The sequence below is a fragment of the Trichechus manatus genome, unplaced genomic scaffold, assembly GCF_000243295.1.
Source record: "Trichechus manatus latirostris isolate Lorelei unplaced genomic scaffold, TriManLat1.0 scaffold00030, whole genome shotgun sequence".
NCBI lineage: Eukaryota > Metazoa > Chordata > Mammalia > Sirenia > Trichechidae > Trichechus > Trichechus manatus.
Window position 1 is genome coordinate 17,602,352 of NW_004443966.1, and position 14,768 is coordinate 17,617,119.

Here is a 14,768-nt window from a genome sequence, read left to right on the forward strand (position 1 = left end):
TTAATAGATAATTTATGTTCAAACACCCTGGCTTAAAAAGAAGCATTAAAAAAAAGTGATAATATATGGAAATATACCTACCATCAGATAAAGAAATTTTTAGTTAACAGTAAATACTGTTTCTGTGACAGAAGCATGACGAAGAGTAAATCATGCAAAGTATTGTTGTTGTTGTGTGCTGCTGAGTCAATTCCAACTCACAGCAACTCTATATGACAGAGTAGAACTGCCCATAGGGTTTCCTAGATTGTAAATTTACAGAAGCAGACTGTCAGGTCTTTCTCCCGCAGGGTCACTGGTGTGTTCGAGCTACCAACCTTTCGGTTAGCAGCTGAGCACTTAACCACTGCACCATCAGGGCTCCTTGAAAGCACTGTTACCCACCAGATTTTGTTTTTTTATAAATGTATAAATCTACCAAATGAGTAGAACTTTAGAGAGATGGTTCAAGAAGAAAAGGAAGAAGTAATGTAATATTTTGAAAACAGTTATTCTGGAAGTTACTTGGCTAATTTAGTATTAATCATATTTATTCCTAAATGCCTAGTCATTTTAAAGGAACTGATTTCTGTGTATAAAACCTAAAGCAAACAAACAGAAAAAATGTCCTATAATCCCATTTAGTTAAATATTGGTGGCAGCATCATATGGTTTAAATATATGTAGAAAAAAATACACCATTAAGTTTACAGTGACTATATCTAAACTGCTGTTGCTGGCTGCCATCAAGTTGGCTCCAGCTCATGACAACCTTATATATAACAGAATGAAATACTCCCTGATCCTCCACTATCTTCACGATCATTGGTATATCTGAGTCCATATATCTAGGCAGTACAGTTTAAAGGCACATTTTGTTTATAATATTCATTTTCTGCTGCCTTTCACCTCACAGTGAAAATAATTAACTACTATTTGGGATATCTACCATCCACAAATATAAGAATGAAAAACAAAGGCAGCTGATTCTTTTCCATCCCTGGTACCTCTCTGCAAAATGGCTTTTTAATCCTATGAATAATATCTCATTCATTCTGACCTTTCAATGCCAATTTGAAAAAAACTGATTCCTATTTGCTATAAGTAAAACAGGAAATAACCTGAAACTGAGCACTGATGCTAGGAGGTTTCTTCTTCTTGTGCAAATGAAGAAGAGACTTGGTAATTCGATCCTGTAGGGTCAGTCTGGTCAGGTGCTTTAAAGAGTTTACCTCTAGCAAGTGCTGAAAAGGAGAAGGAAAAGAAAAAACATTAAAGTCTTCAAAAAAATCAATCTAAGAATATAATTTTTTGAAGTTTAAGCCAGTTTTGTTACATTGTTTTCTATCTATAATGACTGCGGTGAATATAGAAGACTGATATTCAACATTCATTTTATGCTCCTATGCCTTCCTGCAAAAGCTGGGAAGCTAAAAAGAAAACATTTCACAAACTCTCTGTTGCATCTTGTGATCTGGATCTGATTCAGGTCCACCAATCAAATGCCCACCTGTGAAACTGGAAAAATACAACTGAAGCAGAGGCCTTGACTCCTAGCTTCTGTTTCTACTGGCAAGCACGTGCATAAAGTGCTTTAGTATTCTGTGGTCCCAAAGTCCAGACACAATTTGTGAGTGATGAGAGGCAGAGCGTAGGGTATTTGTGTTGTTGCTGCAACTCTAGTAAACATTGCCAAGAGTTGCAGTAGCTTCTTTCTGACCCCTAGACCCCACAGGTAGTATGTGCCTGGAACCAATAGCTGCAGCAGCAGCTTCCTGATTTCCTAGCTTTCTGATTATGGCTGGGGTCTGTTCCAAAGTGGTGCTTTAATGCTCTGAATCTCTAAGGCTTCTAATCACTTTGTAAATACCTAACTCCTTGAATTAAGTCCCTTTCTACTTAAAATATCTACAATGATTACTGTTATCTACAAAGAAATCCTGACTCAGAGAAAAGAAAAATAGATTCACTCCCAGAGCTACAGTAGGTATGCCAAGAACACATACACAGTAAAAAACAAAACATAGGCTCTATCAACCCTCATCCTAATGTGCTACCCTATAATCTTAATTAGGGAATAAGACTTACAAAAGAGGCAATTAAGTAATACAAAATAGGGTAAGAATAAAGATTCAGGAGCTCTTTTAGCCAATCTTAATATAATTTTTTAAATCACAGTATATTTAGGATGGTGAGTCCGTCAATGGAAAGAATATCATCTATATAGATGTACACCTATAAATGTTACTCAAGAAGTATAGTAGAAGTCTTATTTGTATGAGAAACACAAGTCTGAGTTAAAAAGCGTGACATAAAATGACATAAATCTAAAAGGCTAAAACATATTATTCATTTGACAATATGAACATTAAAAAAAAACTTTCAAGTGACTAAAAGTAAACACATTTAAATAATTGGAATTAAGAAAAAAATATTTTCAACAAATGGACAAAGGCTGATTACTTACATATAAAAAGAATTTTCAAAATCCTTAAAAAGATACAGACCACAATGGAAAATGAGCAGAAGATGTGAATACGCAATTCTCAAGCCAAGTATAAACAGCAAATAACATAATGACAATCATTCAATCCCACTTGTAATCAAAGAAATGTAAATTTTCTTTTGAAGAGATTTTCTGCATATCAGATTGACAAACATAATAAAGACTGACAAAACTCAGTATTCATAAGGATGTAGGAAAATAAGCATATATATGCATTGTTCTTAGGAATACAACTTCGTATAATATTCCTGACAAGGATTTTCACTTCTAGGAATTTATTATTTATTATAAGGAATTTACATAAGGAGATTACCAAATGAGGTCTCAATGTTGTTTATAACAATGTTCTTCAAAATAGTGAAAAATTATGAAATGAGATATGCAATTATATGAAATTATTTAAATAAAGCATGGTTCACCCACAAACTGAATACTACACAGCTCATAAAGACATTGTAAACATAAATCTACCAACATGGAAAAATATTTACAACTACTATTGACAAAAAAGAGCCATGTTAAACAACAATATGTATGTAAAATAGTGTGTGTACTAAATTTTGAGGGTTTTTACTTTATTTTTATTGGCACATTGGAATTCTCACAAGAAAATTCAACGTATATTCAGAAAAAAATATTTTACATCCTGGTCAAGGTTCAATTAGAAAATTTTTATAGCTTATCTTTAAGTAAAAACAAATTAACATGAAGCCTAAAACAATTTTCCCTCTCAAACATTTAAGACACTTCTGAGAAAAAGACCTCGGAAATAATGTTTTAGTTTTGCAAACCATATTGAGAACAGTGGTAAAATTAATTACTAAATATTTGCCTTTGTGTGAAAAAGTATCATATGGACTATGGAAAATAAAAATAACTGTAAGAAAAAAGTCCTTTCCTTCAAGGCTGAAAGGGGGCATGCACAGCTAAGAGCCAGCTAGCACGGCTGAGAGAAGGGCCAGCTAGGACGGCTGAAAGAAGGGTTAGCTAGCATGGCTGAGAAGGACCTACCAGACAAGAGCAGCTGAAAGAGCTGTCTTGGTTGGAAGCTGTCTTGCACTGAAGAAGGGAGGGATATGCTCTCCACTTCAGGGGAGCCCTCCAGACCTTGCCCATGTACTTCCTGATCCTGATCTGAGTTGTCCCTGTAACTTCCAAGTTGATCTGGATCCTAAGTTGTAGTCTGGTACTTTCCTAATAAACCACACGAGTATGGTCTGTGAGTTCTGTGTGGCTATTTCAACGAATTATCAAACCCAGAAGAGAAGTAGAGAGTGTTGTGGGGCTAACAGCTGGTGTCAGAAATGGTGAAAACGTTGGAGAGTGAAGGTATCTCTGACCTCCACCTTACAGAAACCAGCTTTGTGCTGATCCTGGTTCTTATCCCTCAGGAATCTAGACAAGTCTTTATGCTGTAACACTCCAGCAACTAATGATTCTTTTTTTTTTTTTTTTTAATTTTTTTGTTCTTGAGAATATACACAGCAAAACATACACCAATTCAATCGTTTCTACGTGTGCAATTCAGTGACACTGATGACATTCTTTAAGTTGTGCAACCATTCTCAGCTTCTTTTTCTGACTTGTTCCTCCCCCATAAACATAACTCCCTGCCCCGAAGGTTCCTATCTAAATTTTCAAGTTGCTTTTGTCACTTTGATCCCATATAGATAGTTCTTAAAAGAGCATAATGCTCAAGGCAGACATTTTTTACTAGTTAAGCTAAACTGTTGTTCAGGTTTAAGAAGACATCAGGGTATATTTTTAGTTTAAGTTTTGTAGCAACTAATGATTCTTAAGCAATGCTTTTCTCAGCCACTGAAGACCAGACTCTGCCTATAAAACTCAGCATGAGCAAATCGATCAACAAATACTCAGAGCGATTACTACAGATCAGGTGCTATTCTAAATGTTACGGATGTATCACATTCAAGCATAAGGAAACAGGCTACAAGCACATTAAAAAATAAACGATAATCTGAGAGATAGCTAAGATTTATGAAGAAGATAAAATCGGGCAAGACAGACAGGGAGATAAAGCATAACAGAACACGGTGGGGGGCAGAAGGCTAAAAAGGGCAAAAGAGAGATGAACCCACTTAAATGTCATTAAGTGACAGCTACAGTAGCCCAATCATGATGTGACAGAAACCTAGAACTAGAATGAAGGTCACAGAGCTAGAGGAAAACCTATATAGAGTTAATTTATTTCTTAGGTCTTCTGTTCATTATCTATTTTATTCCTTTCTTTATTCCATCTTCTCTGTTTAGTTTTTTGGGCTTATTAATAGGTTCATTCTTTTAAAAAAATTATTTACTGTTTGCTGTGCAAGATGCTGTATATACGAAGATGAATAAGATATAACACATGTCATTAAAAAGAACTACAATGGAAAATAAAATTACCTCCACGTTTTGAGCCTGAGTGACTATAAAAATTTGGGTAGGCAAGCCATATGCTAAAATCACTTTGGGCATAAAGTTGAAGACAACAGTAGAGCATCAAGTATAAATGCACAACAGGGTACCTGTCAGTAAAAGACTGGAACTTAAAAGACAGTTCAGGTTAAAAAGGCAGATTTAACAGAAGTGATAGTTCTAAGCTATGAGAGGGAATAAATTCTGAGAGAAAAGAGAAAGTGCTATTAAAAGACAGCTATATTACCAGAGGGCCAAGAGCTATTAGAAGATTATCTTTATTAAGCATTTGTCTATGAGTGATTATTTAAGATTGTAATAAAAATAAAACATTCTGAATCCTACTTATAACAATAAAATGAGGTGTCAGAGGTGTCCTTAATATTGATGACTAAATCTTATTTCTAGTAGTGAGAAAAATGGTAAGACTGTATGCAATAATGCTTCACATGACAAGGCTGGAAAGAGGCTGAAGATCTCACAAAGGAGGGAAAAAAAAAGCTCAGGCAACACTTCTGTTGCCTTTTTCGACGTCATATATAATGCTAACTTAATGTAACTTAGTGCAACAGAAATATTTTATTTAGCAAATAACCATGGTCAATGAGAATACAGGAGTTGCCACTTTCTTCTATTTTTTAATATATACCTTTCTTGCCTTGATCTGAACTGGATTAAAAGAAACAAGTAAAAGCATAATTAGAAAAAAAATGAGGCATATTTAAATACAGGTAGGAAAGTAAGATTAAAAGTGAGGTTATTAAATAAACCATATATCATGGAGATAACAGATAAATAACAAATTCAGCTCTAAACTTTCTGGCAGGAAATATAAATGAAGAAATTATGTACTGAACTGCTAACTATGTACCAAACATATATTATCTCAAAAGTAACATATTATCTCTCTCATTACAGATGAGGAGATGGAGTTAAGACAAGTTAGAGAACACTCTCCAAAAACTACAGAGCAAGTAACAGATCCACAATTTGAATATAGGTCAGCTTGAGTACAAAGCCTATCCTCTCACAGGCTATGATGCTGCTTCTCTAATATATATGTAATAGGAAAAATATATATAATGTGTATATGTGTGTATTCAATGCAACAAGACAAGCTAAAATAATCTAAAAAAAAAAAAAAGCTACATTTACTGTAAAAAGAAAGAGATGGGATGTCTGTGAATGAATGGAATTATTTCAGATGTAGCCAACATATTCAAGTGAAGTTTAGTGACAAGTTACCATTTGAGGAGAATGAAAAGAACAGTGCAAATAGCTAGGCCCATAGATGGCACTCAAATACTAAAACACTAAAGACACAGCAAGGAAAAGAGGAAGACAAAAGAACAGATTAACATGTTTGATAACAAATGTGGTATCTATTTTTGTCTCTTTTTCTGTACATAGTATCATTTCATAATAAAAACATAATTACAAACCATTCAAATAATTTTTCATTGTTCTTTGTGGTTTAAAGGAGTGTTTACCAGTACTAGAAATTACATCAGCAGGGCATTAAATTTTCTTTGGAAACTTAGGGTGACTTAAGTAGAAGGATTAATAAAAACAGATTATTTTTTGTTTTTTGAACTAGATAATCACAGAATAACAAAAGTTCTTTATCAATTCCTTTGAAATTTTGAAATCAAGTTTATTAACAAGGTTTTAAGTGATAGGAGTCCTTCTTTTGGAGGGTACATGAGAAACACTCATTAAGTGTATCCCATTAAGATTTTTCTTTCTTTAGTAAACTCAGTTAAGTATTTTCGCAATGCCATCCCTGCATAGTCAATGTAGATTGGGTTCTGCAAACTATGGCCTGTGGGCCAAATCATGTCCGCTGTTTTTATATACTATATATGGCTGATACATAATTTTAAAAAAAAGTTAATATTTCATGACAATGTGAAAAATTATATGAAATTCAAATTCCAGTGCCTATCAATGAAATTTTATTGGAATACAGCTACCTTCATTTGGTTACATATTTTTGATGGCTGCATTTGTGTTACAACAGCAGAACTGTTTTCTAATATACTACATTAGAAGAAACTACTGTAGAGATGAATGATTTCATCAGCAGACAGAGACTACAGGCCTGCAAAGCCTACCTATGTGGCCCTTTACAGAAAAACTTCGCCAATTCCTGCTATAGATGATGAGGGTAGGTAAACACTGTTAGAAATTATTTTAAAATCAGGTAGAACTGAAAATTTGATCTTAACCTGGCTCAAGGGGAAATGAAAAAAATCTTAAATAAAGAGGTAATAATTGCACAAAACTTTACATTTATATTCAGAAGCTTTTCAAACATTAAATCCACTGAAAAATGGACTCACCTGAATACACAATGAATCTCTATTTTGGATATAAAGAAGATATTTCTTGTCTTTGGTTTATAAAGATTTACGTCAGTAGTACAAAATAATATGTAAAAAGAAACTGCTAAAAAAATGTTTTTTTCATAATACTCACCTTTGGAAGGACAGGCTTGGGTTTAAAGTTTTTGTTTCTCCTAGAGAGATAAATATATTAGAAAAAACTACTGTAGAGATGAATGATTTCAAGATCTCTTCTTAAACAACAGACTATATTCCAGTTTTCCAAGAATGTAGGTCCTCTATATGAAAACAACCTCCTTCAACCTAACAGGCACCACTGGGAAGGAAAGGTAAGCATGGAAAAAAAGGGTGGAAAGAGATGCCTGCCCTGTAATACAGCTACAAGCAGACTCAAGCCTGGTGATCAGTAATGTTAACATTGTACATCCTAAGCTATAGTCTCATTTTCCTTTAAATGTTAGTGGGGTTCCGCTTTCTTGTACCTACAGAGCTTTATTTCTGTCATTTTGAGACTTGAAATGAGATGTCTAATTTCATGATTTTCAAAAAACGTTCTTTTCAGTAAAACTTAGGATCTTCGATTTTGAACTTAGAAGTCTTCTTCCACTTTTTTTTTTCTACTCACAATTCTAATATGTTTAAATTAACTCTTTTTTGTTGGTTTGTTTTTGTTTTGATTTTAGGCTATAAAGACAGGGAATAAATTAATGAACACGCACTAGAGAGTCAGAAAGATCTGGATTGAATCTAAGCTCTATACCTACTAACGTATGACTTCAACCTCTCTAAGCCTCAGTTTTCATTACGTAATAATATAAAACGAAGATTATAAAACCACCTACCTCTCAGAGTTGATGTGAAGAATAAATGAGTTAATCCATATCTCTGGAGTATAGCAAGCCCTACATAAATTGTGCCTATTAATACCATTAAGCAATAACTTGGACAGAGATTAAGGAATCGAATTCAGTCACATTTCTAGGAAGTGGTCAAAATATATGCTTGCGAAGTGTCAGAAATAAGCTGATACATAGGTAGCTAACAACTTTTTACTGATCCACCATGCATGGTTATATCTATGTCCTCAAACCAATTCTATAATCATGTAATGAGGAATGGCAGGCTTAGATAAGTGCCATATACCACTGTATATGGTCCCATTCACAATTCATAGTGGATTTCCTTCCCCAATTTGTTAGAACTGCGAGAATTAAAGAATTGCAGTAAAGATTAGGAACCCTAAAAAGAGCTAATATTTTTCTCTCTGTGGGAGCAGATCATGCAACCATAATACTCTTGGTGACATGAAAAAATAGCTTAATAATGCATGAGATTCATAGCTCTAAATATTCACAAAATACTTTTGAGTCTTGAGTCTACCAAAACTCTACTTATGAAAATGATGCTTTACTATCTCTCTTCGTTTTTTCATCAGGAAATTTAAACCACTCATTAAAAGCAATTCACATTACTGATAGCATACTAACGTGAGAATTCCATGGGCTCTCTCCAGGAGTTTGCTGCTAGTCGAATTAGCGAATATCCCATCTTTATCAAGCAAGGAGTTACTACTTGATAGTCTGCTTTGCCGGATCCCTGTTCTGCCATTCCAGGTAATATCAAATGTATCACTTAAAAAAACAAAAAAAAGTAAAATTTGCTTTAGTTATTAAGAAGTCAGGGCACACTCTCTAAACAGCTTAAATAAATAAAACCTTAAGCATGAAAGTCATATTTTAGACAAACTACTATGCCAACAGAAAACAGATTAAAATTATCACTGATTACAATATGAAGAGTTAATGAGAAGAGAAAATGCAGAACAGAATTTCAAATTCTCATGAAATCCAGACTTCCTGGAGCCATGGATGCTGAAGGAACTCCCAAAACTATTGCCCTGAGATCTTCGTTAAACCTTAAACCAAAAATATCCCCTGAAGTCTTCTTAAAACCAAAAAAAAAATTAGCTTAACTAGTAAAGAATGTCTGCCTCCAGCTCTTTTAAAAACTATCTATATGGGATCAAACTGACAACAGCAACTCGAAAGATTAGATAGTAACTTTAGGGGGTAGTGAATTTATATTAACAGGGGAGGAACAATTTGGAAAAGAAGGGTGAGAATGGCTGCACAATTTAAAGAATGTAATGTCACTGAATTGGACATGTAGAAATTACTGAATTGGTGTATGTTCTGCTGTGTATATTCTCAACAATAAAATTTTTGTTTAATATTAAAAAAAAAAAGTTAATGGAGAACTTTCCAGGTAAAGATGGCAGATTGAATATACATTTGGATCCCTCCAGAAACCCCATAAACACTAATAAAAATAATTTTTAAGAAATAAACACATTAGAATAAAAAGAATACACTAAAAAACAACAGCAATACATTTTGAAATACAGAAAGCAGATGAATGAGTAGTAACCCTGAGAAAGCAATCCTATTTGCTCTACCGTACTCCCAACAGGCTCCAGAGTTGGTGGTACCAAGTATCTCTTCGCGAGTTTGGCTTAGGCAATGGTTTCTTAAATATGACAACAAAAGCACAAGTAAAAAAAGAAAAACTTAACTTCATAAAAATTTTAGAAAGTATGCACTTCAAATGATATCATCAACAAAAGTGAAAAGACAATAAAGACCGAGAGAAAATATTTTCAAATCAAATATTTGATAACAGACTTGTACCTAGAATATATAAAAGAACTCTTATAACTCAATAAGAAGACAACAACACAATTAAAAGATAGTCAAAGATTACTCAGCAATGTGAAATGCTAGCTAGAACAATAAGGCAAGAAAAAGAAATAAAGGGCATCCAAATTGCTAAGGAAGAAGTAAAACAGTCCTCATTTGTGGATAATATGATACTATATATAGAAAACACAAAAGACTCCATGAGAAAATTGCTAGAACTGATAGAAAGATTCAGCAGAGTAGCAGGATACAAGATAAACACAGAAAAATCAGTTGGATTCCTATACACCAATAAAGAGAACTATGAAAAGGAAATCAGAAAAACAACAGCATTTATAATAGCCTCTAAAAAAAAAATAAAATACTTAGGAATAAATCTAACCTGGGATGTAACCGACCTATACAAAGAAAACTGCAAAAAAAAAAAAAAAGAAAGAAAAAAGAAAAAAAACCTGCAAGAAATGAATAGAGATCTACATAAATGGAAAAACATACCATGCTCATGGTTAGTAGAGTCAATACTGAGAAAACATCAATTCTACCCAAAGCAATCTACAAATACAACACAATCCCGATTCAAATACCAAGAGCATTACTTAAAGAGATGGAAAAACTAATCATTAACTTTATATGGAAAGGGAAGAGGCCCCGAATAAGTAAAGCACTAGTGAAGAAGAATAAAGTAGGAGGACTCCCACCACCTGATCTCAGAACCTATTTAGTTTTATTTAGTTGTTCTCCTCTGTGTTAGTTTAGGTAGGTAGTGAGTTTCTAGAAATTTGTCCATTTCCTCTAGGTTTTCAAATTTGTAAAAGAAAATTTTTCATAGTATTCTGTTAGGATTCTTTTAATTTCAGTGGGGTCTGTTGTGATATCACCCATCTCATTTCTCATACAGGTTATCTGCTTCCTCTCCTGTTTTTCTTTTGTCAGTTTGGCCAGTGGTTTATCAACTTTGTAGATCTTTTCAAAGAACCAGGTTTTGGTCTTGTTAATTGTTAACTCTTTCAATTGTTTTTCTATTCTCTATTTCATTTAATTCTGCTCTGATTCTTACACTTCCTTTCTTCTGGAGCCTGAGGGCTACTTTTGCTGCTCTCTACTTGTTCCAGTTGTAGGGTTAATGTTTTGATTACAGCACCCTTTCTTCTTTTTGGATGTGTGCATTTATTGCTATAAACTGACCCCTGAGCACTGCTTTTGCTGTGTCCCAAAGGTTCTGGTAGGATGTGTTTCCATTCTCGTTTGATTCTATCAATTTCTTTATTCCATCCTTAATTTCTTCAATAACCCAGTAGTTTTTGAGGAAGGTGCTGTTCAGTTTCCATGTGTTTGATTTTTCTTCCTTGCTTTTTCTGTTATTGATTTCTAGTTTTATGGCTTTATGCTCAGAAAAGACGCTTCATAATATTTTGATACTTTGGATTTTGTTAAGGCTTGCGTTATGGCCTAATATGTGGTCTATTCTGGAGAATGTTCCATGTGCATTGGAAAAGAAAGTATACTCGGCTGCTGTTGGGTGGAATGTTCGGTATGTTTATGAGCTCAAGTTGGCTCATTGTAGCATTTAGCTCTTCCACGTCTTTGCTGCGCTTCTTTCTGGATGTTCCGTCCTTCACCAAAAGTGGTTTGTGTTGAAGTCTCCTACTACTATTGTGGAGCTGTCTCTCTCTCTTTTCAGTGCTGTTAGAGTTTATGTATTTTGGTGCTGTCATTGGGTGTGTAAATATTTATTATAGTTGTGTCCTCCCAGTGTATTGACCCTTTAATCATTATATAGTGTCCTTCCTTATCCTTTGGGGTGGATTTTAAAGTCTATTTTGTCAGAGATTAATATTGCCACTCCTGCTCTTTTTTGAGTATTGTTTGCTTATTTTTTTCCATACTTTGAGTTGTAGTTTGTTCATGTCTTTAAGTCTAAGGTGTGTCTCTTGCAGGCAGCATATAGACAGTGTTTTTTTAATCCAATCTGCCACTCTCTGTCTCTTTATCAGTGCATTTCATCCATTTACATTCAGCGTAATTATTGATAGGTACGAGTTTAGTGCTGTCATTTTGATGTCTTTTTTTGTGTGCTGTTCACAGTTTGTTCCACTTAATCTTCTGTGCTGAGTCGTTCTTATGTATTTTCTTTTTGTCTTTTTCATTGTTGCTGATTTTGTGTTTGCCAAGTCATTATATTTTTCTAGTTTTTTATTTTGACTTGTAGAATTGTTACTTTCCTTTGTGATTACCTTAATACATACCCGTATTTTTCTAAGTTTATACCAGTCTTTTATTTCTTTATATTGCCTTGACTTCCTCTCCATATGAAAAATCTATGTCTACATTTTTTAAGTCCCTTTTTTTTGTTTTAATGTTGTCATCTTTTACATATTGACATCTGTTTCCCTATTTTCAGTGTTTTAGCTTTGATTTACTTTTGTGACTTCCCTATCTGGGTTGATATCTGGTTGCTCTGTCCTGTGTTCTAGTCTTGGGTTGTTATCTGATCTTACTGATTTTCTAAAGGGAGGACTCCCTTCAGTATTTCTTGTAATTTTGGTTTGGTTTTTGCAAATTCCCTAGACTTCTGTTTATCTGGAAATGCCCTAATTTTGCCATCATATTTGAGAGACAGTTTTGCTGGATATATAACTCTTGGCTGGCAGTTTTTTTCCTTAAAGGCTTTATATACGTCATCCCATTGCCTTCTTGCCTGCATGGTTTCCGCTGAGTAGTCTGAGCTTATTCTTATTGACTCTCCTTTGTAGGTGACTTTTCGTTTATCCCTAGCCGCTCTTAAAATTCTCTCTTTATCTTTGGTTTTGGCAAGTTTGATTATGTCTTGGTGACTTTCTTTTGGGATTTACCTTATGTGGGATTTGATGAGCATCTTGGATAGGTATCTTGTCATCTTTCACAATATCAGGGAAGTTTTCTGCCAACAAATCTTCAACAATTCTCTCTGTGTTTTCTGTTATCCCCTCTGTTCTGGTACTCCAATCACTCGTAGGTTATTCCTCTTGATAGAGTCCCACATAATTCTTAGGGTTCTTCATTTTTTTAAACCCTTTTATCTGATTTTTCCTCAAATAAGTTGGTGTCAAGTGCTTATCTTCAATCTCACTAATTCTGACTTAGATTGCATCAATTCTGCTCCTATGACTTTCTACTGAGTTGTCTGATTCTGAAATTTTACTGTTAATTTTCTGGATTTCTGATTGCTGTCTCTCTATGGATTCCTGTAGCCTGTTAAATCTGTCATTATGCTCTTCTCTAATCTTTTTAATTTCCTCTATTGCAAGTTCTGTGTTTTGCTTAATTTCCTTCCTAATTTCTTGAAGAGTTCTGTGTATTTTTTGTATTCTGCCTCCGGTAATTCCAAGAATATTTCAAGAATAGATTCTTTATTTTGGGAGCTTGCTGAAGCGATCATGGATTGCCTCTTTATGTGATTTGATATTGATCGTTGTCTCCGAGCTATCAGTAAGTTATTATATTTATTTTATGTTTGCTTACTGTGTCCTAGCTTCTTGTTTTGTTTTGATATGCCCAAATAGGCGGCTCATATGAGCTAGTTTGATTACTGGCACCTTGAAGCTCTAATGTCCTGTCACCAGGTGGTTAGATCAGTTACTAGGTATGTGAGCTCAGGAGTCTGCCCACTCCTCCTGTATGGATTCATGCCAGGTAGATAGCCACCAAGTGTGTGGTGTAGGCTCTCACTTACAGTCCTAGACAGGCATGGGTGATTGGTGTAGGCACCGGCATCTGACCGCAGCAGGAAGACACACTGTGAGCAAGGCAGGAGGCTTACGGCCACCCCCAAGTGTCCAGAAGGAAGGCATGTCCCTGTTCCCTAGAGCACGTGGGTGGGTGGGTTTTGCAGCCAGACTATGAGCACCTAATGCTGTTGGCTGTAGGGAGTGGGGGGCACTTCTTATTCATGGGTCCCTATCGCAGGTGGCTAGATGGCATGGGTGGAGCCACCAATCCTCAGGACCCTGATGTGGGTAGATGAAGACCCTGCTTAACAGGCAGAGCAGTGTCAAATGTCAAGAACCTGCCACTTCACAGCTGAAACAGTTCAAGTTAGACTTCCAGTATATACCCTGTTGTACTGTGGTAATGAGGGCCTATGCTGTTGACATGGGTCCACACAAGTCTATGCAGGGGAAAAGGCACTCAAAGTCCATGGATCCCTTATGCCTGTGCCTAGGCAAAGGAGCTATGCCTACCCTGGGTTCCTGGCTTAGGGGAGCCGGCAGTTTATTTTTTCCCTCTGTTTGTTAATTTGTTCACTCTCCAAGGCAGGGAGAAAGGCTCTGGGCATGTGACGGATCCTACTTCCGGCCCACGGGACTCAGCAATTGTTGAAGTCAGTCCAGGACCCAGTGCAGAGCAGGGAGCGGGGAGGTAAATGGGAGACAGGTTTCTCCCTAAGGGGAGTGTTTTTGATCCGCACAGTAGGCCATATGCAATTACTTATCTTTCGCCAGTTGAGGGCTGCTTCTTACTGGTTCCTGGTGGCCGTGTAGACTCTCTGGTGCTGGCTCTCTGCCGGTGCAGAAAACGTGCCTCCCGAGCACAGCTGCTTGCCTGCCTCACTGCTCACCCCCAAGCTGATCAGGCCTGAAGGGCTCAGGCTCTCTCCGGGTCAGGTCTGGCAACTCCTCACTGCTTCTGAACTGTCTCTCCCTCTCCCTGCCACTCTGTCCGGTTCCTCAACTCTGCCTTTGATGTTCAGGGTTCCAAGATTGCCATATTATCAATTCACTTGTTTTTTCAGGTCTTTGTTGTAAGACGGTCCACCTGAAGCATCTGACTACTCCGCCATCTTGG

At 35.7% G+C, this 14,768-nt stretch overlaps 1 protein-coding gene across 10 annotated transcripts in view; it reads right to left on the reverse strand.

Moving 5' to 3' along the window:
• The window catches only part of MYO9A (myosin IXA), a 247,183-nt gene that overhangs the window by 88,787 nt on the left and 143,628 nt on the right, over positions 1-14,768 (reverse strand). For all 10 annotated transcript variants that reach the window (XM_023729773.1, XM_023729771.1, XM_023729777.1 and 7 more), the window contains 3 exons: positions 8,736-8,879; positions 7,382-7,421; positions 1,101-1,223 (listed from right to left, as the gene is read on the reverse strand). In XM_023729773.1, the coding sequence (XP_023585541.1) occupies positions 1,101-1,223; positions 7,382-7,421; positions 8,736-8,879 (307 nt within the window). The remainder of the gene's footprint in view (positions 1-1,100; positions 1,224-7,381; positions 7,422-8,735; positions 8,880-14,768) is intronic.